Genomic DNA, 27,902 nt, shown 5'->3' with positions numbered 1-27,902 from the left:
ATGAATCTGTTCTCCTCAGTCCACAAACAAACACTGAGTGTGGTTCTTTTCATTTATTTTTTGTCTTTATGGTGGAGTCAAAGGAAAGGAAGAAGAAGAAGGAACATCGGTAACGCTTCATTTTACAGGTCTGCAAATTTCATGGTAAGTAAGTAATAATTAGCAAGTAACGCATTTGAAATTTCTCCTAAATTACCCCCTATATTTACCTCAAAATAATTTAATAATTATATTCTACTATTTCCCAAAGCAGGTAATAAATAGCTGGTAGTTTCTTTAATACATTACCAGGAAAGTAATCTGAAGTTAATTGCTAGGCATGATTACAAACACTAACAATTCATAGCCTTACCAGACACAGTTTATTACCTGCTTTGGGAAATGTTGATGTATAAATCTAAAATAATTTTGGGGTAATTTTCCATAAATTTTGAGGTAAATATAGGGGTAATTACAAAGAAATTTCAAATGCGTTACTTGCAAATTATCGCCTACTTACCATGAAATTTGCGGACCTGTAAAACGAAATATTACCGGAACATCATATTTGAAAAATCTGTTTCTATCATCCTTCATTCACATCTACTTTCATCAGCCAAGAGCATTTTCTCTTTTTTATTTCAGGTGTTTAAAACTTTAATCACCACTTTAATCAGCGCTTTAATCACCCCTGTTAGACTTCCCAAAATAGAGGACAATTATCCCGACCTGCTGTATGTTGGCATGGTTGTAGGCGCGAGAGTTCTTTATTACATCTAATCTGGGAGTTCTCAGAGGTGAGAGTTTTTTGGTCAAAGTTAATTTTACTCCCGCCAGGTCAGAGAATTCAAAGCAATGTGCTCATTATCTATTAACTGTCTTTTTACGAGGTGCTGACTTTCAGCCAAAGGAGCACAAAATATCTTTCTCTGCAGTAAGTAGACGGTAGGAGGCAGTGGTGGAAGAAGTATTATTCTACTTTAATTAAGTAGAAGTACCAATAAAACTATATAATGATCTAAAAGTCCTGCATTCACAGTTTTACTTACAGTAAGTTAACCCTCAAAAGACCCATTTTTGTGGGGGGAAACACAGGGTGTTTAGGGGGAGATAGCAGGTCAACAGTAGATGTCACATAGAAGTGGTGTATATCATCTGAAAGCTGGGAACATGAAGATTAATTTGAGATGCAGCTCAGCACTGTATGAGAAGTTGTTCTAGTCAGAAATAACCATGAAAGTGTATAAGGGTTTAGAACATTATGAAGTATATGATGGTCATCCTCATGCTCTATTATGTCTCATTAGTTGTTGCAGCAATTTTTGGGTTGATACCATTTGCTACACAGATTTGGTGCTAAATTCAACCATTTTTTACCACTGGAGCATTGAAAAAAAAAAGATAAATAATTCCTCCTAAATACCACATTAAGACACTAAGACCTTGAGGAACACCATAGAAAAAGCCATGCTGTGATTTGCGATCAAAAACTTTTGACATTTGGAGAATTCTGCAAGAATTGTATTTTTCAGCGATTGGATGGCGAGCACTTCTGTTGTGTAAACTGCTCAGAAACCCCCTTATTGTCAATCTAGCTAGGAAAGCCATCCATCCTCTGAATGCTCTAGGTCTCTAGTTTGTGGCTGTAAAGATTCATGAGGCTGTGATTATCCTAGAGGTCACCACAGGTCATTTTATACAGTGAGGTCAAGTTTCAAAAAATGGTCTCACTACAATGAAATGTCTACTATGGGGACTAACATCATCACACATGAATACAGTTGGACTCATTGGATCCAGAAGAGTCTCAACTTTACAGTGATACCCAATTTATGTAATAATGAACCCATTTTCATTCACATATCTGGAGGTCAGAGGTCAAGGGACCCCTTTGAAAATGATAATACCAGTTGTTCCTCGTCAAAATGTATCTCAAGTTTGGGCCGTTATTTAACCTCCTTTTTGACAATCTAGTATGACATGATTGGTATCAATGGATTCCTTCGGTTTTCTAGTTTCATATGATATCTGTATGTTCACTCTAGCTTTAAAGCTGAATCTGCTAGAGCCTCCGAAATATAGTAAAGTCAGTCGGGACCGTCTCAGGGGGTTAAAGTACAGAAATATAATCAGCAAAATGTACTTAAAGTAAAGTAGAAAGCCTCTTCCAGTGTTATATTATTCTATAATTATATCACTGGATTATTATTATTACTGATAAATTAATATGTAAGCAGCCTTTTAAGGTTGGACCTATATGAAGTAGAGCTAATGTTAACTACCTTGAGTAATATATTGTTTAATTTATACTACTACTAATACATTATACTTTATAAGATGATCGTATGTTTTGGATAAAAAAAATAATTGCAAAGTACAAACAAAGTACAGTCATGAAATAAATTACAGAATTATTATATTATGAATTACTTCTTCTGAGATTACGTTAAATAAATTAAAAAGTAAATTAAAAAAAGGTTTAAAATGTGCATAAAAATGAATGAATGGAAATGTTGCTGATATAATAGGCATCAAAATACTCATTTTATGCCAAGAAAAATAAACAAAGTGTTTAGTTTATATGATAAATGAGGAACTCACATGGTGCTCCTCATGCTGCCGAGTAAAAATCAAGATCCCATCAATCATCGAGAAAAGATAAATGAAGATTCCTGCTCAATAAATTTACCTCTGCTGTCTTTTATTTCCTGTCGACATTTCAGCGCCAGATGTTTATCAGGACATTTTCATACGATAAATCCAGCAAGAGAAATTTGTGTGTCTGAATCTTAAAGTATTCAGTCGTTCCTGCTGTTGTAGCGTTCTTATAAAAAGGTAGAAAAGCTCTCAAAGAGTATTTACAGCCAAGAAGTCTGAAGCTCTAAAATCAGGGTTTCACTAGAGCCAGTTTTAAGTTCCCCATGTCCTCATTTAAAGAAAGAAACTTGTGAAATTGTTGTGTGAATTTGAAATTGCAATAGTTTAATATTCTAATTGACCCTTTGCTAAATCCCGCCCCTCGAACACAGACTGGCCAATCATAACGTTGCATCTGCCAGCTCATATGAAACTACAAAACCTAATGAATCCATTGGTACCAACCATGTCATACTAGCTTGTCGGGAAGGAGGTTAAATAACGCTCCAAACTTATGCTAAATTTTGGCGAGGAAAAACTGTCATGGCCATTTTCAAAGGGGTCCCTTGACCTCTGACCTCCAGATATGTGAATGAAAATGGGTTCTATGAGTACCCACGAGTCTCCCCTTTACAGACATGCCCACTTTATGATAATCACATGCAGTTTGGGGCAAGTCATAGTCAAGTCAGCACACTGACACACTGACAGCTGTTGTTGCCTGTTGGGCTGCAGTTTGCCATGTTATGATTAGAGCATATTTGTAATGCTAAATGCAGTACCTGTGAGGGTTTCTGGACAATATTTGTAATTTTTTTGTGTTGTTAATTGATTTCCAATAATAAATATATTCATACATTTGAATAAAGCAAGCATATTTGTCCACTCCCATGTTGATAAGAGTATTAAATGCTTGACAAATCTCCCTTTAAGGTACATTTTGAACATGATAAAAAATATGTGATTAATTTGCAATTAATCAAAAATAAGTATGGGCAATTATGCGATTAATCGTGATTAAATATTAAATTGATTGACAGCCCTAGTAAATAGCGATCAGCATATTTTAAGAAATCTGATCGAGATAAGTCTAATTAATTCATGAGAAGGACTTTTGACAATCAGTGATCAATACTATTGAATATTTTTCGATTGAATATTATAATCAAACTTGCTATCATATCACAGGTGACAAATACTGACTTAATTCAGAGAACATTACAGATATTTTCTTCATTTCTCATTGGGCGTCATCAAAGCAGTAAGAGAAAAAAAATATATAAATCTGCATTGTTCCCGCCGCCCTCATGTGTTAATATCCCAACATGGCTAATGGGATGTTTTATCAGCACACAACTCTGATTCATGGCTTATAATGGGGAAGAGATCCTGGCAATAAATGGAGGGATAATTAAGTAATGGGACATGATTAGCAAGTAATGCACTGTCACTGTCATCCCGCTGCCCTCCATCACAGCCGGGACGTCATGAGGCAGATTAAGAAGATCTCTAAAATAAAAAGGAAAGACAAAACCAGCCTCTCTCCAGGCTTACAGTAAGTAGATTTAAAGGAACCGGGGTAAAACCACAGTCTCTGAGGAGTCATTTATGTTTAATATCAACACAAATATGAGATTTATTATCCACAAATTATAAGATTTTAGATTTTGGTTTTCTCTGACAAGCCTCTGTAGGCATGCTGTAGGAGCAACCTCCGGGTTTGAGAAGTGAAGCCAATGCCGAAGTGCCTTAAACCTGCATTCTTTCTAACGGCCAGCAGGGGGCGACTCCTCTGGTTGCAAAAAGAAGTCTGATTGTATAGAAGTCTTTGACAAAATGAGCCTACTGCTCACTTGATTTATTACCTCAGTAAACACTATGACAACAATCACAATAAAGCAGCCTATAAGATGGACAAATGCCAGCAGAGAAACTAAGTCAACATCCAGTATTCTCCCATCATGCAACACTGTGGGGACATCCACTAAATGGAAGTTTGAATCATTTCATTCTTCTTCTTTTGGAAACAAAATTAATTCACTTGTAAATAAAACATTTGGTGTCTGAATTATTCTGTTTTTATCTCTGTTAAGATTAGGGCTGTAAAAGTTAACATGATAATAACACGTTAAGGCAAATTCTTTCTTAATGCCACTCATTTCTTTAACGCATTAACGCAACTTGTGATTCTTGTTTTTTTAGGGCGTGTATAATTTAGGGCTGTCAAAGTTAACGCGATAACAATTTTATTGACACTTTATTTCTTTAACGCATTAACGCAACTCGTGATTTTTAGGTTGTAGCTCAGTTTTAAAACTAGAGTAAAGATGCTGGTATCATATGAAACTAGAAAACCTAATGAATCCATTGGTACCAACCATGTCATACTAGCTTGTCATGAAGGAGGTTAAATAATGCTATAACTTACACTAAATTCTGGCGAGGAAAAACTAGCATGTCCATTTTCAAAGGGGTCCCTTGACCTCTGACCTCAAGATGTGTGAATGAAAATGGGTTATATGGGTACCCACGAGTCTCCCCTTTACAGACCTGCCCACTTTATGATAATCACATGCAGTTTGGGGCAAGTCATAGTCAAGTCAGCACACTGACACACTGACAGCTGTTGTTGCCTGTTGGGCTGCAGTTTGCCATGTTATGATTTGAGCATATTTTTTATGCTAAGTGCAGCACCTGTGAGGGTTTCTGGACCATATCTGTCATTGTTTTGTGTTATTAATTGATCTACAATAATAAATATATTCATACAGTTGCATAAAGTATCATATTAGTCCCATGTTGATAAGAGTATTAAATACTTGACAAATCTCCCTTTAAGGTACATTTTGAAGGGATAAAAAATCTGTGATTAATTTGCGATTAATTGCAATTAAATATTTTAATCGATTGACATCCCTAATTAAAATAGTTATTATTGAAGGAAAGAAGAAGAACAACAATATAACCACTGATTCATATCTTTTCAACAGTGCAAATGCAAATCTACCGACACACTCACGATCATATTGGATTAGTTATTGATTAAGAGAATTGTGATTCTTCTTATTCTTTGTTACTACTGGCTGTTTTACTTTCCCCTCTAGATGCAAACACACACATCTGCCGCTCATACAGTCAAGGAGTGAGTGGAGTTCAGCTTTGGTGAACTTTCACACGTGTAACTGTGCCTTTAAGCAGTTTGGAATGAAACTCAACCTCACAAACTGTTATGATGTAGCTCCGCCCATCATCTGACTCGCCTGAGACAAACCAGGAAACAGGTTGTTATTCTGTTATTCTGTCAGCACACACACACACACACACACTGAGAGACGGTCGATAAGATTCACCTTCAGACTAAAACCACCACTTCCACTGAGAGAGGACATCTACAGGAGGGAATACTGGGAATACTGGAATACTACCACTTCAACCAGCTGCTGAATCCACAAACTGAACCAGAGTTTTACAAGAACAAAGACTCAAAGTTAAAGTAACTTTCAGGGAACAGTAAGTGGCTGAGCCGTCTGCCTGCTGTGTTTTCAGCTTCACTCAGAGACTAAATGGCTTCCAGATTAGAGGACGATCTCTGCTGTTCTGTCTGCCACGACATCTTTAAAGATCCTGTCATCCTGTCATGTAGCCACAGCTTCTGTAAAGTCTGTCTGCAGAGCTGGTGGACAGAGAAACACGTCCAAGAGTGTCCACTTTGTAAGAGAAGATCTTCAAAGGATAAACTACCTCCTAACTTGGCTTTAAAGAACCTGTGTGAGAGTTTCTTACAGGAGAGAGATCAGAGATCTTCAGAGGCTCTCTGCAGTCTGCACTCTGAGAAACTCAAACTCTTCTGTCTGGACCATCAGCAGCCGGTGTGTCTCGTCTGCATAGAGTCAGAAAAACACACCAACCACAGATTCAGACCCATCGATGAAGCTGCACGACAACACAAGAAGGAACTTCAGGAAACTCTGGAGCCCTTAAAGGAGAAGTTAAAGGTTTTTGAAGAAGTTCAAGTGAAGTTTGATCAAACAGCAGAACACATGAAGGTCCAGGCCCGACACACAGAGAGGCAGATTAAGGAGCAGTTTAAGAAGCTTCACCAGTTTCTAGAAGAGGAAGAGGAGGCCAGGATGGCTGCACTGAGGGAGGAAGAGGAGCAGAAGAGTCAGATGATGAAGGAGAAGATGGAGGCTGTGAGCAGAGAGATAGCAGCTCTTTCAGACACAGTCAGAGCCACAGAGGACGAGCTGAGAGCTGAAGACGTCTCATTCCTGCTCAACTACAAGGCTGCAGTGGAAAGAGTCCAGCAGCGCCCCCTGCTGGAGTATCCAAAGCTGCTCTCAGGAGCTCTGATAGACCAGGCCAAACACCTGGGCAACCTCACCTTCAACATCTGGAACAAGATGAAGGACATGGTCTCCTACACTCCTGTGATTCTGGACCCAAACACTGCTCATCCAAAACTCATCCTGTCTGAAGATCTGACCAGTATGAGACGAGGAGAGAAACAGCAGCTTCCTGATAATCCAGAGAGGATTGATTACTACCTCTCTGTCCTGGGCTCTGAGGGCTTTAACTCAGGGACTCACAGCTGGGACGTCCAGGTTGGAGACAGTACAGGCTGGGAACTGGGTGTGTTAGCAGAGTCTGTCCAGATGGAGAGAGAAATACGGTCTGGATTATGGACAATATGGTTCTATGATGGTAAATACATTGCAGTCTCCCCAGGTCTATCCACTGATCTCATAATCCAGAAGAAGCTCCAGAGGATCAGAGTGAATCTGGACTGGAACAAAGGAAAGCTGTCGTTCTCTGATCCTGATACTAACACACACATACACACCTTCACACACACTTTCACTGAGAGGATGTTTCCATTCATGGACACTAGTGATGAACTGAAGGTTTTACCAGTGAAGGTCTCTGTGACTGTAGGACAACAGAAATAGATGATGATGATACAAACTTTAATCTCTGAGTCTTTGAGGAACATGTGACTATGTTGTCATGATGATGATGATGTTGGTTGTCATGGTGATTTGGATGACATCTACAGTAGAACAACAAATAGTAAGAAACAATTTAATTTAAAGTCAAAGATGTTAAAACAACAGACAAATAGTATAAACAAAAAACATAACTTTATAAATAATTCAATATTTTTTTTTAGGATTGAACGATTTTGATAAAATATCTAAATATGAATATTTTGACTGATATTTCGATATGATTTCTGATATTAGAGGGAATGATAACTTCTACATCATTATTCTCATTTTCATTGATAAACATATTAAAATGAGTTATAGTGTGATTTTTGCATGTTTTCTTAAGTCTGTAGAATATGATGTGTCGGCCAGGACATCTCTGCAGCACCACAATATTTAATGTAAAATGGTATTTTGACACATATTTCATCTTTAACAAATAATGCGCTTGGCTATATTGCACTTTTGATAAAATGTTTGCCCTCGTCTTTGTTCATGTCAAAGTTTATTCTTGTAAATAGTCCAGTCAGAACATTTATTGAGATGATAAAATACAGATATATATTCAGTTATATTTAAAGACTTTGAAATGTAGAAGGGCAGGAAGCAGGTTTAACATCAGTCCATGTTCCAGATGTTGGGTTTATTTGGTAACATGATCCAGATCAACTCAGTGAACTTGGACCAGAAACCAGGTTTGCTGCTGTGTTTACACACATTACTGATGTAACATCATCAGAATTAATAACTCATATTTAGTCTCCTGTTTCTGAATCACAAGACCTGTCAGTCAAGATGTGATTGACAGCAGCTTCAGATTGGTTTTGGTGGTGGGAGGGGCTTGTCTTTGGTTTACCATTATTGATTATTGATTATATCTTTAATGTGAAGTTTCTGTGTATTTGAACAGCAGGTTCAAACATTGATTTGTTTATTGATGTCAAGTGTTAAAGAGATTTTATTTTACATCATCTGTTCACTGTAATTCAACATTAGAAATGAGATTAAAGCTTCAACTGGAAGATTAAAGTGTCTCATGAAGCAGAAACTGGTGGTGGTTTTGTTTTTGATCTGTTCTAAGGTTGAAACTTTAAAATGTAATATATACTGTATATACAGTATATAAGGGCTGAAGAGTTTCTGTTCTAGTCCTCAGTAAAGTCTGTCGGAGTCAAAGCTTTTGTAAATGTTGCTTTATACATCAGGCTTCAGTCACACAGTCATAGAAACCTGCCGTTTGTAATCTGCTGCCACTAACTCAAGTTTTCAACGGTAGTGTATCTACTGTGGGACACACGTTACCCCCCTGAACTGACGACCTGGCAACCTCCAGGTCTGAAAAGTGAAGCCAATGCTGAAATGCCTTAAACTTGCATTCTTTCTAACAGCCAGCAGGGGGCGACTCCTCTGGTTGCAAAAAGAAGTCTGGTTGTATAGAAGTCTATGAGAAAATGACCCTACCTCTCACTTGATTTATTACCTCAGTAAACATTGTAAACATGAGTTTATGGTCTCAATTGCTAGTTTCAAGTCTTCTTCAATACAGCATGATGTTCATTTAGTAAATTATGGTCCCATTTAGAGTCAAATAGACCATAAAGCCGGGGATGCTTTAGGGCGGGGCAACCTTGTGATTGACAGGTTGCTACCGCGGCTTCTTGTCAAAGTCCTACCCACTCCTCCAAACTCCTCTGTCCTAAACGTGACTGGATGAACCACGTCATCGTCAAAACATGCCGGTCTGCCCTTTAAGCAGATGAAACAGGGAACACGGCGGTGGTCTGAGCCCAGGTCTTGTGAAGGAAGGATGATCTGTTTGAACAGTAATTAAGTTCCCTGGCATTTACCGACAGACAGGTATCAGGGAAAAAGACACAAACAAACTTGATTTGTTTCCATCTTCCGTCACCTGCCCTCCTGCCAGCCCTCCTGGGGAGAAACCTTTCCCAAATCCTCCTCACATCAAAACATCAAAACAGTGTTTATCCGCCTCATCTGCCCGGGCCGCCGCAAATAATGACTTCAAATTGCATGTGCCGAGCTTCAAATGTGGCGCATGCCCAACATGTCTGCGCAGTGATACTCTTCTATCTGCTCATTAGCCTGCCAATTACAGTGGGAGGCCTAATTTCACGCAGACATTTAATGATGTTCCCCCATTAAAAAGAGACACAGCTGAAAGCCTCCCCGAGCTTTTATCATTGAGGAGAGGAATTTGAGGAAGAAGGTTACATCAAATACAGATGATATTTAAATCTGTGAAGTTGCATCAGGTTGAAAGGAGGAAATAAAAAGGAGCCGGCTATTTCCTGCTGTCCAGTCCACTGAGACGAGACACAGGGAGATCAAACACGACTAAGGATGCACCGATCCGACGTTTTAAGTCACGATACTGATACAGATACCTGAGTACCTGAGTATCAGTGTTTAATTATTAAGCTGTACAGTATGCCTCACTGTGTGAAAGTGACAGGGATCATTATGTTATGTGTAAGGCAACATCAGACTTGACTTAAACATCGCTTTACTAACTTTGTAAAATAAAATGTAACAAATAAATATTTCTTTCTATTTTATTTATAAAAATTTTATTTGTATTTATTATTAAAATAATAAATTGTACACCAGTAACTTGGTAAAAAGAATCTTCAAAATAAACAGAATTTGTATTTATTATTAAAATAATAAATTATAAACCAGCAACTTGGTAAAGAATCTTTAAAAATTAACAGAATTTTTATTTATTATCAAAATGATAAATCGTACACCAGCAACTTGGTAAAAAATCTACAAAAGTAACAGAATTTGTATTTATTATTAAATAATAAATCAAACACCAATAACTTGGTAAAAAAAATCATCCCTTTTTCCTACCTTTTTAATGCAGCAAAAAATTGAAAAAATCAGTATTGGCCTGATATCTGATCCGGTATCGGTGCATCCCTAATCACGACCCACAACTAAACTTGTGTACGTGACTGAACAACGTGGCGTTATAGTAACAATCCCTGCAGCTGCTTCAGTCCATAAATACAAGAATTAGAGCTGAAACAGAGCCAGACTGACAACAACAGGTCAGTACAGTCAGAACACCCACACCTGTCACTTTACATCAAACATCTGAGTCACTGTAAACACAGTAAATAGACTTACAAGGGGCATCGCAAGTCTCCATAGCAACCGCATCTGCCTCTATCATGGAGGAACCCCGGGTCATTTCAACAAAGATTTTAGAAGCAAAGAGACAAAACTCTGATGCTTTTTTTGACAACAGCCGCTAGATGGCACTGTGGTAACGCTGCCGCCATTTTGGACTGAAAACGCCAAAGAGGCTGTGTCCATGGATGTATAAAGAGACGTCTGTAAATCAGAGGATATATGTTTTGAGGTAGATCAACCTCCCAGTAGGAACACTTAAATAGCCCTCATTTAAATCATTATGTCCTATAAGTAGTAAATTGAACAGCTGAATCCAGAGTTATTTTCCTCGCCATCAGACCCACGGGACTGCACCACGTGCACGTTCATATGACATATCCGGTTCTGCGAGCTTCCTGCTAGCTGTATGCGGCTGTAATAATGGATATATGGGCTGTAATTCATCACTTTTATTATCTTCTAATACACCCATGGGCTGTATGCTGTAAGCCTGTACCGTGGTGGATGTAATAACGTCTCTGTTCCCAAACAACCGGCTATCGGCCAGTAGCTGGTAGTGATAGTAGCATGACATCAACAGGATTTAATGGAGTTGTAGGCTATTTATTAACACGCAGGGAAAAAGCACAGGACACAACCTCTTCTACATCCATGCTCTGTGCTCTATTGGACTCCATTATGGATCCATTTCATGAAAAAGTTTGAGATTGTTCTCAAAATCTGTGTGCTGGATTTTTTTATAACTTCCATTTATGTCCATCGCTCACTTTATGCTCCTCTGGGAAGCAGCCGGGCAAAACGTTTAATAGGTAAATAAGTAAGTAAATAGTTATAATAGTATGCATATTTATAATATTTGTATTGTTCAACACAGGACATTTCAGTAGAGACATTAAATATGACAATAGAATAGAAATAATTTAGTTTTACTTTTGTACGGCTCTTTGTAGGCGGACGTTTTACTGGCGTCTTGTAGTCGCTTTCAGTCCAAAATGGCAGAAGCGTAGCTCTGCTGCTGGGCGCTGATGTTACAATGGAACGAACAATTGACTTTCACTTCTTATTAATATACGTTCTTTGTTTCATCATAGCAGATTTTTGATCATTATGTCGGTCTTCAAGCTGAACAGACAAGATAAAATAGACTCTCTAAATACCGTTCCTGACTGGTTTCAACTGTTCCAATGCCAAGAAACAGAAATATTCTGGTTCTGTGAAGGTGAGAACTCAATCAGCTTCAAACACACAGACCTCCGATATGGCTGCCGGAGGATAAAAAATCCCATTATGCACCTTTTCAAGATTTTATATTGTGGTGAGCTCACATAAAAACTAAACATTAGGACATAACAGGACCTCACTGGAGACATAAAACAAGCAGTGATAGCATAAAATGACTATAGTCAAATAATAAAACTTTATAGGTAAAGACAGTAAAATAATAATAATAAAAAACCTGCGTTCCTATCGGGATGATATCAGCTCCAAAAACAACTACGATGTGGAATATTACGGTGTCTTGTGGACAATAATAATAATAACACCTCTGTTGTTTAGGAGTTAAAGGAGAACTCTACTGGTTTTACACATAAACATGTGGTTCCAGGTGTTGGGGAGATCTACTGCATATGTTTTAAATGTAACTTTATTTATTAATATATTACCTTTTATACAAACATTCAGCCCAAAGTGCTTCATATAGAAAAAAAAATAAATAAAATAAACACTAGGGATAGAAAAATTGTAAAAAACAAACAAAACTAAAGCTATAACATTACTCCAAATTAAAAGACAGATTAAAAAAAAAGGTCTTTAATTTATTTTTTAAAATATATAAAGAGAGAGCTCGTCATTCTAATATCCAGAGGTATAAAATCAGAAGGCACTCTCACCGCGTAATTATAATGTGATCTGGCTAAATACTCGCCTGCAAATATTTCACATCAAAACTATTCATAAGCATAAACTATTCAGGGATGCAAATTTGCGACAGTTGCAACACTTTTTCCAATAAAAGGGCTGTCAATCAATTAAAATATTTAATCACAAATGAATCAGCAATTTTTTTATCTGTTCAAAATGTACCTTAAAGGGAGATTTGTCAAGTATTTAATACTCTTATCAACATGGGGGCGGGCAAATATGCTGCTTTATGCAAATGTATGTATGTATATATTTATTATTGTAAATCAATTAACAACACAAAACAATGACAAATATTGTCCAGAAACCCTCACAGGTACTGCATTTAACATAAAAAATATGCTCAAATCATAACATGGCAAACTGCAGCCCAACAGGCAACAACAGCTGTCAGTGTGTCAGTGTGCTGACTTGACTATGACTTGCCCCAAACTGCATGTGATTATCATAAAGTGGGCATGTCTGTAAAGGGGAGACTCGTGGGTACCCATAGAACCCATTTTCATTCACATATCTTGAGGTCAGACGTCAAGGGACTCCTTTGAAAATGGCCATGCTAGTTTTTCCTCGCCAACATTTAGGGATTGAAGACTACAAGTTTGAAAAGGTAATAAATCTGGAAGTGTGGATTTAAAGTGAGACCTCTGTAGCTGCTCATCTCTGCTGCAGGCTGGAGGCTCCAGGGGACATTAGCTGCTAGTAGCATAACACACCTGAATCTCTAACCAAACTGTGGCGGTTGAGTTGCATTGTGGGTAATGTAGGCACCCAGGTTTTGACAAGGAATAAGATTGTCTGGAATAAGAAAGACGATGTTTCTGGTTCTGCTGCATCGATTTTTATGCCGTCTATTGTGAGTTTGACAATTTTATGAGAGTGCAGTGCTAAATCTGTGGAGTGCTCTTTATAAGGATGTGAACAGCCTCTGGATAAGTAGTGTTACACAACCTGGCTGCTCTGCTTCTAATTCATTTTCATTTCTCTTGTCTCCATGAACTCAGTGAGATGCAGCTGAAAGCTCTAAAATGGGGAAGTCGACTGTAGCTTGAGTTATTTCTCTTTTTGTCAACAAAATGTGTTCAAGGTCAACAATAAACTGACGCCATATGCCTACCATACACTAGCAGACTATGAAAAGACTTTTAAAAGAGTGAAGTCTGACACCCTCTCACATCTAAAGACAATGTGTCTCAAGTCACAGACTATTCTGCACAGACTGGGGATCTTGCAGGGTCACTGTTTACAAGTAGATTTCTTTTGAGATGATGTCATCCTGCTCCTGGTGGAAATTTACAAGAAGAAAAACAAGTGGACAGAAACTACTGCAGCCCTCAAAATCCCCGGTGAGTATGCTATAGATAGCTAATCACTGTCCTGAATGGTGCTACTTGCAATCTAACGTTCGCTACTGGAATGTTTGCTATTAACCTTTATTGACCGAAAAATGAACTTCCAACAAACACGTCACAACTTATAAACTCGGAGCTTTCAGAAACTTACGAGGTTGTGAATACCACAAGAGGGAGGCGTTCACATGGACAGATCAGACGAGACAAAGACTGACTGAAGACAGCTTGGACTGAGTTTTATGACCACCTTACACTGAACAGTCGAGCATCACAACTCTCGCTCGAAAAGTCGTTTGGTGTAAGGTCGGCATTAGTCGTTTAGTTGGGAAGACTTGTAGAACTTTCCACAAGTGATTTATTGAAAACATTTTGAGCTGAAAAGCAGAATAATTTGTTGTTTTCTGTCTGTTGACTTTCGATTTCCACTGTGACCTTTGTAGAAGTCCACCGCTACTTCTTTAGTTTTACACACATTCATCTCCAGGTTTCTGGCTCCACACCTGTCCACCAGGGAAGAAACCTCACTGCTGTAGGCTGCTAGAAATCAGACATACTATTCTATTAAATCCCTGTATTCAGCAAATGTGTTTTTAAGTACACACAGTATATTGGGTTGTTAGTTTTCGAGTGAGGAAAACCCTTGTTTAGAGCGTTTTCAGAGTGTGTTCCTGTTACAGGAAAACAGCAAACAGGATCTAATGAGCTTCTCCAGAGACGCACACATTCAAACACACACACCTCCCACACAGAGTGAACACAAGGCCACAACATAAAACCACCGATATATACTCCTATTCACTGGAGAGATGGAGAGAGCGGGAAAGACGGAGAGAGAGTGTGTACATGTGTGTGTGTGTGGGATGAATTAAAGCCTCTGGCTGCTCTGTTTGTCCTCTACGTGGCCCCATCCTTCATCAGCGGAGCGAAGCCCGGACACCGAGGATCGGAGATATTTTAGAAGATAAATCGCTCCGATATGGAAAACTGACCCGCCTCTTGGTCTGTAAAAGTAGGTACTTACGGTGGCTTGTTACCATGACAACTGGTCTGTTACCATCCCTGAACCCACCACTACAAGTGCAACTAACACATTTGTTTTATGTGCACTTTGGTCTCACTGCTGTAGTGCTTTGGATCTAAAGCCTCTTTCACACATAGTTCCCCGGTAAATTGGGATAACCTTTCAGGCACTGCTTGTGATTTTTCACGTTTTTAGAATATTTTTCACTTACTTGTTGGACATTTTTTAGATGTTTTTCCGCATATTTTTTGGATATATTTCACACATTTGTCAGACGTTTTTCGCATATTTTTCACATATTACTTTTAATATTTTTCACATATTTTCCAGACATTTTTTACCAATTTTTTTACCATATTTTACTAATATATATATATATATATATTTTGTATAATTTTTGGCCAGTTTTCACATCTTTATTGGAAATTTTTCAAATATTTTTCGCATATTTTGGAAATATTTTTCACATATTTTCCATACATTTTCCACTTATTTTTCACATATTATACATGTTTGTCCGACATTTTTGACATACTTTTCAGATATTCAGATATTTTACTAATATTTTTATTTGTTGCTAGTTATCAAGTCACCCATGAAAGGATTTGTGTAAACACTAAACCGGAGAGAGTCTTGTGATTGGTTCTCTTGCTACACATGAAAGCGTCTTTCATCAGACGGACATAACCCTTTTAAGTGCTTGCTGCAATGTTACTGCATCCATTCACAACACAGCCGTACCGTCATTTTCCCTGAAATGTTACGAGTTCTTGAGGTGGGAAATTGGACCTCCGATTTTCCCTGAATATCGATCCCTGCTCCCATTCACACCACCCAAATGTGGATTAATCCACCGCTAAAAATAGTCCCCAACAAATGCACTATTTCCTCTTGTTTGTTTGATAAAAACTACAGTATTTATAAAGATTACCACTTTTTAGATGCGTGTGTACGTCGATCATCATATGTGTGGCAGCTACAACAAGTTTGTTACTTTTGCACTCTGCTTTATAGTTTTAGTTCTAACTTTTTATTATTCTGTTTATTTGTTCCGTCTTTTCTGTAGCCATGGAGTTATTTCTATGGGGCATATGGTGTAGGAGGGTCCTGGCACTAAATCTGTATTTGTGTTGATAATTTGCTGCATATGTTTTTGATTTCCATATTGTAAAAGACAGAGCTATTGGCACATTCTGTCCTCGGGTTTAATGAGATCGAGTGTAAGAACGTTTTTTTAAAGAGTCTAGAGCGTTGTTTGTATCAGTGCTTTTAAATCTCCTTTAAGTATTGCCTTTGTGTTTCCACACACAGGCAATATGATATGAGATGGGAAAATCCAATAAAAATGTGGTACAAACAGAATTTTTTTCCTCTTCAGTAGGAACTAAAGGCTTGGGGGTGCATAGAGTAGAGACATCAGAAAGTGTTGAGAGATGAACTTACATATTGTTGGTTTTACTCTTTGCATGCGGTTTGTTGGCAATAAGAAAAATCTAAAATAACCAGCTTTGTTTAAGTACCAAAACCTGCAGCAGAGCACCAGAGTGGGTCCAGCAGGCAGCAGCACACCACACAGCCTGCTGCCTGCTGGCTCAGTATGCAGCACATGGGACTAATAACATCTGGTTCTTGCTCTACTAAGCCCTGCCAGGGCCCTTATCCACATCGCCACCATCACCACCACCACCTCCTCTTCCTCCTGCTCTCTGCTGGTTATTATCAGAAACACACAAACCATCTTTCTCCGTGATCGCCGGCCGCTCCCATCTCCTGGTCTTTGTCTTGTTTAATTAAAACTGTGACAGGACACAAAAAAGTGGAGCTGCAATTTATAACCGTGACATATCTTCCTGACTGAGCCCTTGTTTCTAGCAGACCGAGCACTCAACATAATCAAAACTCTCTCTGGGAGGGCGGCGGCAGTCTCAAAGATGGATGAGCCCATGTGACTGCAGGCTTCAGCGGGCTTTCAGAGGAAAACTATCTTCACCTGCCTTCTCCCCCTTTTACGTTTTGTACTATCATCAGGTTCTGTAGCTCTTCTTTCAGTTGACAAAAAAAAATTCTGAGAGCAGTCGGCAGGAAAATGTTCACATCATTATGAGTTGTTCCCAGAAAAGACTGGTGACTCGGCCCGCTACGATGTCATAGCTCGCCTCCTGACACCGGGGCTTGGACATATTTTTGGACACAACAGAGACTTTGCTGAAAACATATGTTCTCCCAGAAACCTGTATGGTCAGTCAAATGTGGAAATCCAAACAAACATGATTTGGGGCGACCTCTTGACCCTGCCGATGCTCCACATCACCCACGATTGAGCGATCCCATCAAATCTGAAGGATTTGATTTAAATCCAATGTCACATACATTAATCACTTTCACAAATACAGCACAACACAGAGGATAACAAAGCATTCAGGAACATTTCCGTCATGCACCTTTTCACACATGCCATTGCAGTGAAGGAATACATTGGGTGCCAGTGTTCTTGTAGTGTCTCTAATATTTACTAATCATTTTCTGACATTTTTCAGATATTTTTCAAGTTTTTCGAATATTTTTCACATATTTTACTAATAATCTTCACATATTTTTCCAATATTTTTCACATACAGTATGTGTCAGACAATTTTGAGATATTTTTCAGATATTTTTCCAATAATTTTTCACTTTGACATATTTTACTAATAATTTCAGATATTTTTTTGATATTTTTCGCCTATCAAATGTCAAATGTTTTTGATACCAAATCACAGCATGGCTTTTTCTATGGTGTTCCTCAAGGTCTTGGTGTCTTAATGTGGTATTTTGGAGGAATTATTGATCATTTTTATTAATTCTCCATCCATCCATCCATCTGCAACCGCTTATCCCGTTAGGGGTCGCGGGGGGGCTGGAGCCGATCCCAGCCGACATTGGGCGAAGGCAGGGTACACCCTGGACAGGTCGCCAGTCCATCGCAGGGCTGACACATAGAGACAGACAACCATTCACGCTCACACTCACACCTACGGGCAATTTAGAGTCCACAATTAACCTAACCTGCATGTCTTTGGACTGTGGGAGGAAACCGGAGTACCCGGAGAAAACCCACGCTAACACGGGGAGAACATGCAAACTCCACACAGAAGGGTCCCAAGCCGGATTTGAACCTGCAACCCTCTAGCTGTGAGGCGCCAGTGCTAACCACTGCACCACCGTGCAGCCCTTTATTAATTCTCCAGTGGTAAAAAATGGTTAAATTTAGCACCAAATCTGTATAACAAATGGTGACAACCCAAAATCTGCTGCAACAACTTATGAAAGATAACAAAGCATGGGGATGACCATCATATACTTCTATCATAACGTTCTAAATCCTTTATTATGTTATTTTCACAATTTATTTTAATTAATTATACCCTAACCCTAATTGATGTTTATTCCTTTATTTATGACTAGAACAACTTGACACACAGTGCTGAGCTGCATCTCAAATTAATCTTCAGGTTCCCAGCTTTCAGATGATGTACACCACTTATATGTGACATCTACTGTTGACCTGCTATCTGCCCCTAAAGACCCCCTGTACTCCCCTAAAAAAGACAAAAAAAACGGGTCTATTGTGGGTCTCAAAGGGGTTAAAAAACAAATTGAAAATTATTAAACAATTACCAAAATAGTGCGTAAAAGGACATTCAAATGAATAGTAAAAATGGAGCTTTGTGGGGGCTTATAGACCGTTAGTCCATTGGGTATTGTCTGACTGTATTGTATTGTTGTCTCCAGGATTACTCGCCTATCTTCAAAATAACAAAACCTCCTGAAGTCTCATTCTCCTTTAAGTTTCTGGTTCTTTGAAATGTCCTTCTAATGTTGGGAAACATTACAAACATTATTTCTCTCCACAAATTTAATTAAAACAAATTTAAAAACATTTAATGGTCATAAGCACACAGACCTGGTTAAGTAAGGATGTTATCTTTGTGAAAGCGTTCATTAATATCATGGGTGACGTTAACAGCTGAAGCACATTGTGTGTTCCTCCGCTGAAATTAAAGCCACTCTTCCTGGTACAACTCATTTTTAAGGGGCTTTAGGGAAACATATGTGCTTCCATCCGAGAGTTTACAACTTCAATAAAATTACAAGGAAAATGGATATTTACAACAAATAAATACAAAGAGACACATGTATCTCTACTGCTCCAATAAACTGGAAAGCAGCCTCGCCACATATATATTGAGACAATGTCTTCCAAATGCCAAACCTTATAAATATTGTACAAGAAAAATGTGAAGTCACGTTTTTAAAAAGAACAAAGCACATAGCAGCTTTTACAAGACTTCTTATCAAAGGGGGGAATAGTGTTTGATGAAAGCATCAGAGCCGAGGACGGAGGCAGACATCTGACAGAGACAGATGGTCTTCAGAGGAGAGCTTCTACAAGCAGACATTTAAAAAGGCTTCACTACGCTACCAACACCGGCCTCACTTTCATAGCGACTCGCTCTCCGGAGAGGCCTCCTCTCCCTGCTTATCGGTTTGTGACCGCTACACCGGCTGTGATAGATGATCTCGTGTCGGGTTGTTGGCGTTTCATCTCCACCAGTACACAACAGAGACCACCACTTCTAACTCTTGACCGCCGTCTAAAGCTTCCAGTAAAACACAGAAGATTTACAAAAGTCCCAGCAGAGCGCAGAGGAACAGAATCAGTCCTGACACGACGTAAACAAAGCTTCCTGTTTGGGTTTATAAATGCTGAACTAAAGGCACGTGGGTCCAAAATGTTTGCCTAGTCCGAAAACAAAAAGAAAGTGATTAAGGTAAAAATAGTGTTTAATGGGATCCACTATGGTATGAACCTTTTATTGTTGTAGAGGTAGTGTGGGTATTGCCCCCTCTCAGTCGATTAGTCAACTCATCGGTCGTTTTGGTCGAATAAGATCATTATATTATATTATTATATTGATTATTTCTAATAAAATTAGCACATCTCTGGTAAACACCAGATTTAAAGTGGTGCTATTTTGTGAATCTTTGTGGAGAATCTCAGTTTTACAGATCTGTCGATAAATCAACTAATCGAGTGTTAATCGATTAAGAATTTCTTTGGTCAAGGACAGCCCTAGAATTGGGACTGTATGTTTACCAAATGATCATCACACATTTCCAAGATATGGAAAGCTGCTGCCTCTGTTAAAGAACGCTCCAGAGGTCTCCGAAATCAGCAAGGAGCTGAAACCAAATCTTAAAGGGAAAATCCACCACCTTTCTAGGTGGATGTCAATATAGCAGCACTGAGGAATTTATTGCTTCAATTGACTACATTAACCATCAACACTGATTGGACATGGTTTATACGCTGCACTTATTCTAACTTCCAAGAGCAAATAATGTGAAAGAGCAAAATTACATAATTTTTAAAATGTTGACCAAAACAAAACCCAACATTTTTCTCTGAGCTGCTTTATACTGCGACTGATTCTCAGAATCACAATCAGGTTTATTGCACATACAAGGAATTTATCTTGGTGATTTGGTGCACAACAATAAACAGTGCAAATGTCAAGAGACTTATATATAAATTTACAACAGAAAATTTGAAAAAATATAAGAAATAAGTAAGAATACATCTGTTTTTTAAGTGGAAGAGTTCTCGAGTTTTGTGCAGGAATGTGCAAAATATTGACCAATGTGCAAAAGTTCACAATATAAAGTATAAGTACAAAGAATACGTACATGTGGGAAGATAGTAGAGATGTGTAACGCATAACGTCAAATGTGGATCAGACCTCTATTATCAATGCAACTTCAAAGACCCACCAAAATAACTCACGTTGGACAGCCTCATTTAAATGAAACTCCCTCCTTGTTGCGCCTCTCCTCCCACCGGTGCACCAAATACCACACGGACGGACAAAGCAAGTTTCAAGGTCAGAAAAAGTACCAAACTGTTGGAGCGCCGCTGAATTCACCGACACAAGAATAGTTTGAAAAGCTGAGTAAAACTTGCCTCATCGTTTAAACAACGATAAACAAGAGTTTCCAAGTAATCACAGCTATTTACAACTGCAGCTACAACTACACCCGTGATTCCAAACATACAAGTCGGGACCCCTCATGTGGACATCCCTGTCCACGTGCTTTTGTGTACTTTTTGCTCTGAGGCTACAAAAACACTGAAGATTTCCAAAACCCCAGCAGAGGGGAGGAGGAGGACCTGATCTGAAACTAGAAAGAAAACAGAGCATAAACAAAGCTTCCTGCTCTGGGTTTTACCTGCTAAACTAAAGCTCGGTGGGTGCAGATTGGTTGCCTAGCCCCGGTCAAACCTGGAAAATAAAAGAAAAAAGGAAAGGGAACAGAAAATGCCAAATCAAAAGGCTGTGTTGTTCAGTCAGTCAGGGAGTGGGGGGCAAGCAGTTAAATTATAGAGTAGAATTCAATCGCGAGAAGCCCCAAAAAATAAAGTCAGGCATTCAGCTTCCTGCAGAGAAGCCTTGACAGCAATCTGCTGCTGCAGTCTCCGCCATCAAGATTCAGAGACGCCCTGCTGTCCGGCTCAGATGAGCTCCCCGTCGGAGCAGAAATAAGAACGGCATAAATCAGTCGCCTGGGAACTCCAACATGCTTAAACATGAGCCCCGGCTGAACGTGGCGCTCAGCCGCAGCAATCCAGCAACCGTCTATCACAGCACGAGGATCCAGACATCCTTTAATGGCGTCCTCGCTCTCTTTCTGATTATAAGGGGATCACTAATGAGTCAGTCAGATCTGTGTGAGTGTTAGCGAGGACTGGTAAACAGGCAGCCCACCTCCGCACACACCCCGACAGTTGTGACACCGATATAAAACCCACGCAACACTCCAGTTAATGAGGCCAACATGGACACCGTGACTTAGGCGAGCCTAAAGCCGGGGCCTGTCACTGCCAGCGCTCAGACCAGAAGCAGGAATACACAGCGCGGCGTCCTGACACCAGCTACTGTAGCTAGCAGGCAGCCACATAATGACCTGTCACTGTGCCACCCGCACAGGAAGCATAAAAGATAAACAATAAAAACAACACACTCAAATTCAAATGTCCTGTTCACAGAGGGGGGGATCGGACCTTTTCCCTTCAGCGTTTCCTGTCTGCATTTACATAACAGCTGTTTAGAGATGATGACCCAAAATCTGTATGTTGTTTTTTTTTTTGGCAATTTTCCTTCTGCAGGTAAATGATGTGACAGAAACAGAAAGTTCCCCCAGCAGGGCTGAGGTGCACCTGACTTTTGGCAAGCTTCACACAGAGTCATCGGTTGTGGGTTGTGACAGCAGATAGCGGCTAAGAGCCTCCTTTAGCGGCTAATTGCCGTCATTACCTCCTCCGAGCTGAGGCCGGATCGACAGCCGGCGGGAGAGGGGGGGAGGCCGCGGTGCGTGGCTGATAAAACAACACACGTAATTGGCTGCGTAATGACAGCAGCTCAAATGCTTCTGAATTGAAAAGGCTAAGGTCGCGACTCTGATGTCAGACAGCCTGAAGCAACGCCACCGATCACAACCTGCCCTCCGCCATCGATCCCCGCCCGCGCTCTGCGAGACGCCGTCCAGCTCAAAGCCTGTGTTTTATGCTGGTACTTTCCATTGATTTGGGGAAAGAATCCAAAGATTTAATTACACGAGTAACACATAAACTGTCCTGTGCCAATAGTAGTTACAGGCTGGGAAAAATACAGCCGTGCCCTGTTAAAGTAATGGCCCGGACTGGATTTGTGAGACAGTTGTGGAGTTTATGGGGGAAAAGATTTTTTTTCTTTTTTTGTGCTGGTGCATTAGCAGCGAGGAAAACAAGAACACCAGGCTGCTGACTGTAATTTGTCTATTTAGGGACTTGTCTTAATGCTGAGGGGTCTATCTTTTTCTATGATCATTTTTAGAGTTATGAACTTCAAAGAGCTGCTGTTCTTTACGGTTTAGTTTAAAAGTCACACGTCAAAACTCCATCCAGGCTACATTTTTTTCCAATTTGCCACATTTACCTAAACTGGTTCCACGACTCACATCTCAGGCTTTTTCAGCAACACCCGCACTTCTACACATAACAAACAGCGATATCCGTCTGAGAATACCTAATAATAATTAATGTTGAATATGAATAATTAATAATCTTTTTCCTTATTTCATGGGCTATTTGGGGATTTAGATATTATTATTACATACTATACAAAAAAACAAAAAACGCAGCATTTGAATACTGGTTTGGAGGTCGATTACCATGGCAACGGTTGACGATTCAAAGCATTCGGGTTAGCCCTATTTTCCATACTTATCTTACTTAGTTTTCATACTTATTTTAAGCCCAACCATGGTATTTTTTTCCAAACTTATCCAAAGTGGTTTTGTTGCCTGAACATAACCGTGACTGTTTAACGATGTGGCGTTAAATGACACGCGAAAAGCCTATAATATGTTATCATGACACAAAGAATGGCCTTAAAATGTCCTGCTATTAATACACCTTCTCATGAGATCAGGTTGGTCTGTAATAGGGATGTTAATAATTAACCGTTTAACCTTTTATCGACATTAAGCATTTTAACCGATTAACGCTATCGGTTAAACGGTGAAAAGAAGTATTAATAACTGATTAAAAAGCTGAGAAAAACTCAGAGGAGCGGCTCTTAAACTGGTCCACCTTAAGAATCCACCTTAAGAGAGTTTGAGCCGGAGTTACAGAAACAGGAAGTTGGCTCGGGTCTTCAGCTCAGGAGTTGAAACCTCGTAGCATTTATTCACCGACAAATAATCTGTACACACTGTCTGCTACAGCTACGTTCACAGCTATAACGCCACCAACAACCCCGCCGCCACACACACACGGTCTGTCGGAAACTCACTGAAGTTACACCGTGCTGACGGACTGTATGTGTGTGGTGGCGGCGGCGAGCACGACGCTACCAGCAGAGCTACAGCTGCTAACGTAGCACAAACACACACACTGTTTGTCGGTCAATCGCTATCGTTAATCCGGGCAGACAGAGTATCGTTATGCCGGGCAGACACACAGCGGACAACTAAACTAAACTAAATGTGCGGTGGACTTTTACTGGGAAAGTGGCTGCATGTCCGCGACACTACACGCAGCATCGTGGCTGCTAACGCTCCCAGACGTTGAACTGGAGACAGTGAACGCAGCATCGTGGCTGCTAACGCTCCCGGACGCTGAACTGGAGACAGTGAACGCAGCATCGTGGCTGCTACAGTAGCTCTCCTGACGGTGAACTGAAGACTTAGTTGTCTGTTGTGCTCATACACTGCAGCCGGCGCACCACTGCATGCGAGGCACTAATCTAGTCGGTTAATAATCGGTCTACGAGGGTCGGTTATCAGTTAAGAAAATGTTTCAAAATTAGCATCCCTAGTCTGTAATAACAGCAGGACGAACTGTAGAGGAACAAACACTTCTAGACAGCAGCGATTACAGCTAGAAAGTTGAAAGAGAACGGCTGCTCACAAACTAAATGTTGTTTAATATAAACACACAGAGATTTTCACTTTTCACAAGCTATCCATTTCACAAAATGAATAGCATGTAATTAAACACAGCAGAGATACTAATTATGACAAGACGATCAGGACGGATGATGATTTGAAGAATCAGTCCTGGAGGACTTTCAGAAAGAGTTATTAGGTGACTCATTAAATAGATGGAACAAAAACAGAAAAGGCGTTGAGCTCCAGAGGTGAGTCTCCCACCACTCCTCCTCCCCCCCTTTCTGATTTAAATGAAGGCTTTCAAGGTGCATCCACTTAATTGTATTACACAACCGTCGTAAATTCTCCGCTGCGCTTTCTCTTCTTGCGTTGCATCCGTTTGTTGAGTCGACTCTGCGGCAAAGACTCCGACAGACTCGACGAACGGATTCTGACCTTCACGACTGGAAATTCACGCCCACACCTACAGGTGAGCGGGGAAGTCGACTTGCCAGTCATTCTCACCCAGGAGAAATCACACCAATTGCCATTTGGAGAATTAATTCAGTGACCTATGGTAATTTTAAGATTCATTTGCTCTGTGTTGGCTGTGCTTGAACTAGGAATGAGAGCTGCTCTCTTGTCCCTTCACTCATGCAAAATGCATTGTGGATAATTATCTCCAAGTCTTCCCACCTCAAAAATAAGATAAAAAAGGAGCATCCGATGACTAAATCTTTCCATTTGAGACGTGATAATTAAGATCAAACATTTGATCAGGAGCCAAATTGAGTTTCTTTGGCTGAGCGGCGCAGAGATAAATCCATCTACAGTAGCTGCACCGGAGAGGCGAGCACACTCTGGCCTTTTTCTCTGAAACGCCCGCAGCGATTTTCTAATCTGGCTGCACCGACTTCTCTGTTCAAGGTCAACGCTGCAATGGACTGAACTCACACAAAAAAAAATAAAAGTGTCAGCTGAAGGAAGTACTTGTCACGTCTATTCTGAGCTCTTATCGGTGATAGAATATGGGGGCTTAGGGGCCGAGGGAGGTCTGTGAAATGTTATTTTAGACATGTATAACAGCGTCTTTTACATTCTTCGTATTAAAAATACACTAATTGGCCCCATGGGGGTGTTACAATCAAAGGTCAACATCTTCTAACACTGAAGGCCATAACTGCTACACCACTACAGATGATGCCTTCAGGCGCTTTTTAAACTCTTATTAATGACGACGTTTTAAAAAGATAAGTCTGGTGATATTTAATATTTTTCTTGTTTACAACAAATCCCATGAAAAGACCAATATACAAATCGCAAGTTAATGCGTTAAAAAAAAATTGTGGCGTTAAAACGAATTTGCGTTAACACGTCGACAGCCCTCGTAGATTTTTTCCACTGAATATAGGTAGGCCTAACACTGATAATAGCCTATAATAATAAGTGGATTCATTTCGATGTGACTTAATGTTTTGCCTCAAATATAATAACTCAATCACTGCTGACTTGACTCTGGCAGAACACGTAGACATGTTTTTTTTCTGGGCCGTTCATGACGGCTCCTGGTGGCTCTCTGCCTCCCTTTGTTTCACCTCCTCAGCTGTGAAGCTCACGATCCACATCTGGCAACCTGCTCTAAAATGTACAATACATTAAATTTTTTTATTCTACCTTTAAAAGAATTCAGTTCAGTTCAGTTGTGTATTGTCCCACTGGGGGAAATTTGGCCTTCCCGAGCCAAACAGAGGAGGCTACAGCATCCAACTCAATTTCTGTTTCTCTATAGCAAAGGGGCAAACATTATGGCTGGTGTAGCTGCTATACTATATATGGAGTCGTAGGAGTGCATTAAAAGAAGGCGTATTTGGCTTTATTTTTTCTTATAGAAGAACTCATGACAGTGATCTTACAGGAACATTTGCTTCATCAACAGTTTGGGTGCTGTGACCTCTGACCCCTAATGATGGTAACTTATGGCCTAAAACATATCTTTCTGTTTGCCTCATTTTGTACAGCGACGGCCGAATATCTGAAAAACAGATTTGAGATGTAATCAACCCTGACAGAGAAGAGGGCAGCGGCCATCATTTCCTCACACATTCGGCTGCTATCACACATCCTCTTTACTGCCAGATATCTTAAATCCATTTGCCAATATGTTAGTTCCACAACAGTAATCGAGTCTCAAAAAGATGTGAGGCAGGTAAACAGCCGGCGTATTGACAGCAGCGCCGTGACGAGAACACACACGGGGGGGTTTATCGAGAAGAAGCATCTTTGAATGAAAAAAAATAAAGCTCAGCAGTCTCCGAGAGAGCGAGGCTTTCTGTCAAAACAACAGCACTAACTTTTATTACCGTCAGTTGTCTTCTGAATTTAAAATCAGGAGAAAACAGGAAAACATCCCACGGCTAATGATGGCGGCGGCTGCACCGTTTGATGTCATCTGGGATGGTGAGGCGACAACTGATGGTGGACGGTTGTTCGTTACCTCTGAGGCTCACACACACACACACACACACACACACACACACACACACACACACACGCACACACACACACACACACACACACACACAAACACTGCAAAGACACACAAACTACCGGAAACATACAAACATGTTTTTATAAAACACAGTCTCACATATGAACACATACATGTCTAAAATAGAGAGGCAGAGCTACACAGTGATGCCTTGTTTAGAGGTGTTTCTCTCAGGCTGCAGGACAATGGAGGATCTCACTTTGCTGCAACATGTCGGCTAAATGTATTCAAAATTAAAGCTGAAACCTGCAAGAACTGATTTATTTTTAGTAGTCGGCAGAAACATGTTGCAAACACAACATTAACAGTTGCTTATTTCCTCATCTGGAAGTTCCAGAGCAACAAGATGATTCATTAGGAGTCTTAGGGTCCTACAGTATCTCACACCCGGCGCAAAGCGGCGCAACTGTCATTGTTAGTTTCAGAGCAACGCAGTTGTCATTTCATTTCCCAATGCCCACGTTGTATGAGTAGCAAATGTACTTGCACCCATCTGTGTGTTGGTCTTAATATGAGGTGTGGTCAGGTGCTTTGTTGCCTCATTGCTGTCTTGAGGCAGCAGAAAGCGATTGCACCACTGACCAAAAAAAACCTGGTCTAAAGTCTGTCGTAGTATTTTCCTTATTTCATTATTCAGATGTATTAGCCTAGTGCTTATCATCATATATTGAATTTAACCTGCACAGGTTAAATCCATCATTTACATAGTTGCCAACCTCGAGCCCTTAAAAAAAGTAAGGATTTCAAAACCAAAATCTGAGTTTCAGAGACTTTGTTTCCTGCATTCTGGTGACTTTAAAAGAAGTGAAAATAAAATAATAGGTACACAGCAACAGCATTTTTATGTTAAA

At 39.8% G+C, this 27,902-nt stretch overlaps 2 protein-coding genes across 4 annotated transcripts in view; one reads left to right on the top strand and one right to left on the bottom strand.

Annotated features, from left to right (window-relative positions):
* immp2l (inner mitochondrial membrane peptidase subunit 2) overlaps positions 1–27,902 on the bottom strand; it is a 147,668-nt gene that overhangs the window by 74,052 nt on the left and 45,714 nt on the right. The gene's annotated exons all lie outside the window — the stretch shown is intronic.
* The window catches only part of LOC141766518 (nuclear factor 7, brain-like), a 202,275-nt gene continuing 180,025 nt past the window's right edge, over positions 5,653–27,902 (top strand). The window contains exon 1 of the mRNA XM_074633431.1: positions 5,653–7,686. Coding sequence (XP_074489532.1) covers positions 6,180–7,565 — 1,386 coding nt within the window. The 5' untranslated portion in view covers positions 5,653–6,179 and the 3' untranslated portion in view covers positions 7,566–7,686. The remainder of the gene's footprint in view (positions 7,687–27,902) is intronic.

This window comes from Sebastes fasciatus, chromosome 4, assembly GCF_043250625.1.
Source record: "Sebastes fasciatus isolate fSebFas1 chromosome 4, fSebFas1.pri, whole genome shotgun sequence".
In the NCBI taxonomy this organism is placed as follows: Eukaryota; Metazoa; Chordata; class Actinopteri; order Perciformes; family Sebastidae; genus Sebastes; species Sebastes fasciatus.
This window is presented reverse-complemented; position numbering and strand designations above follow the sequence as displayed.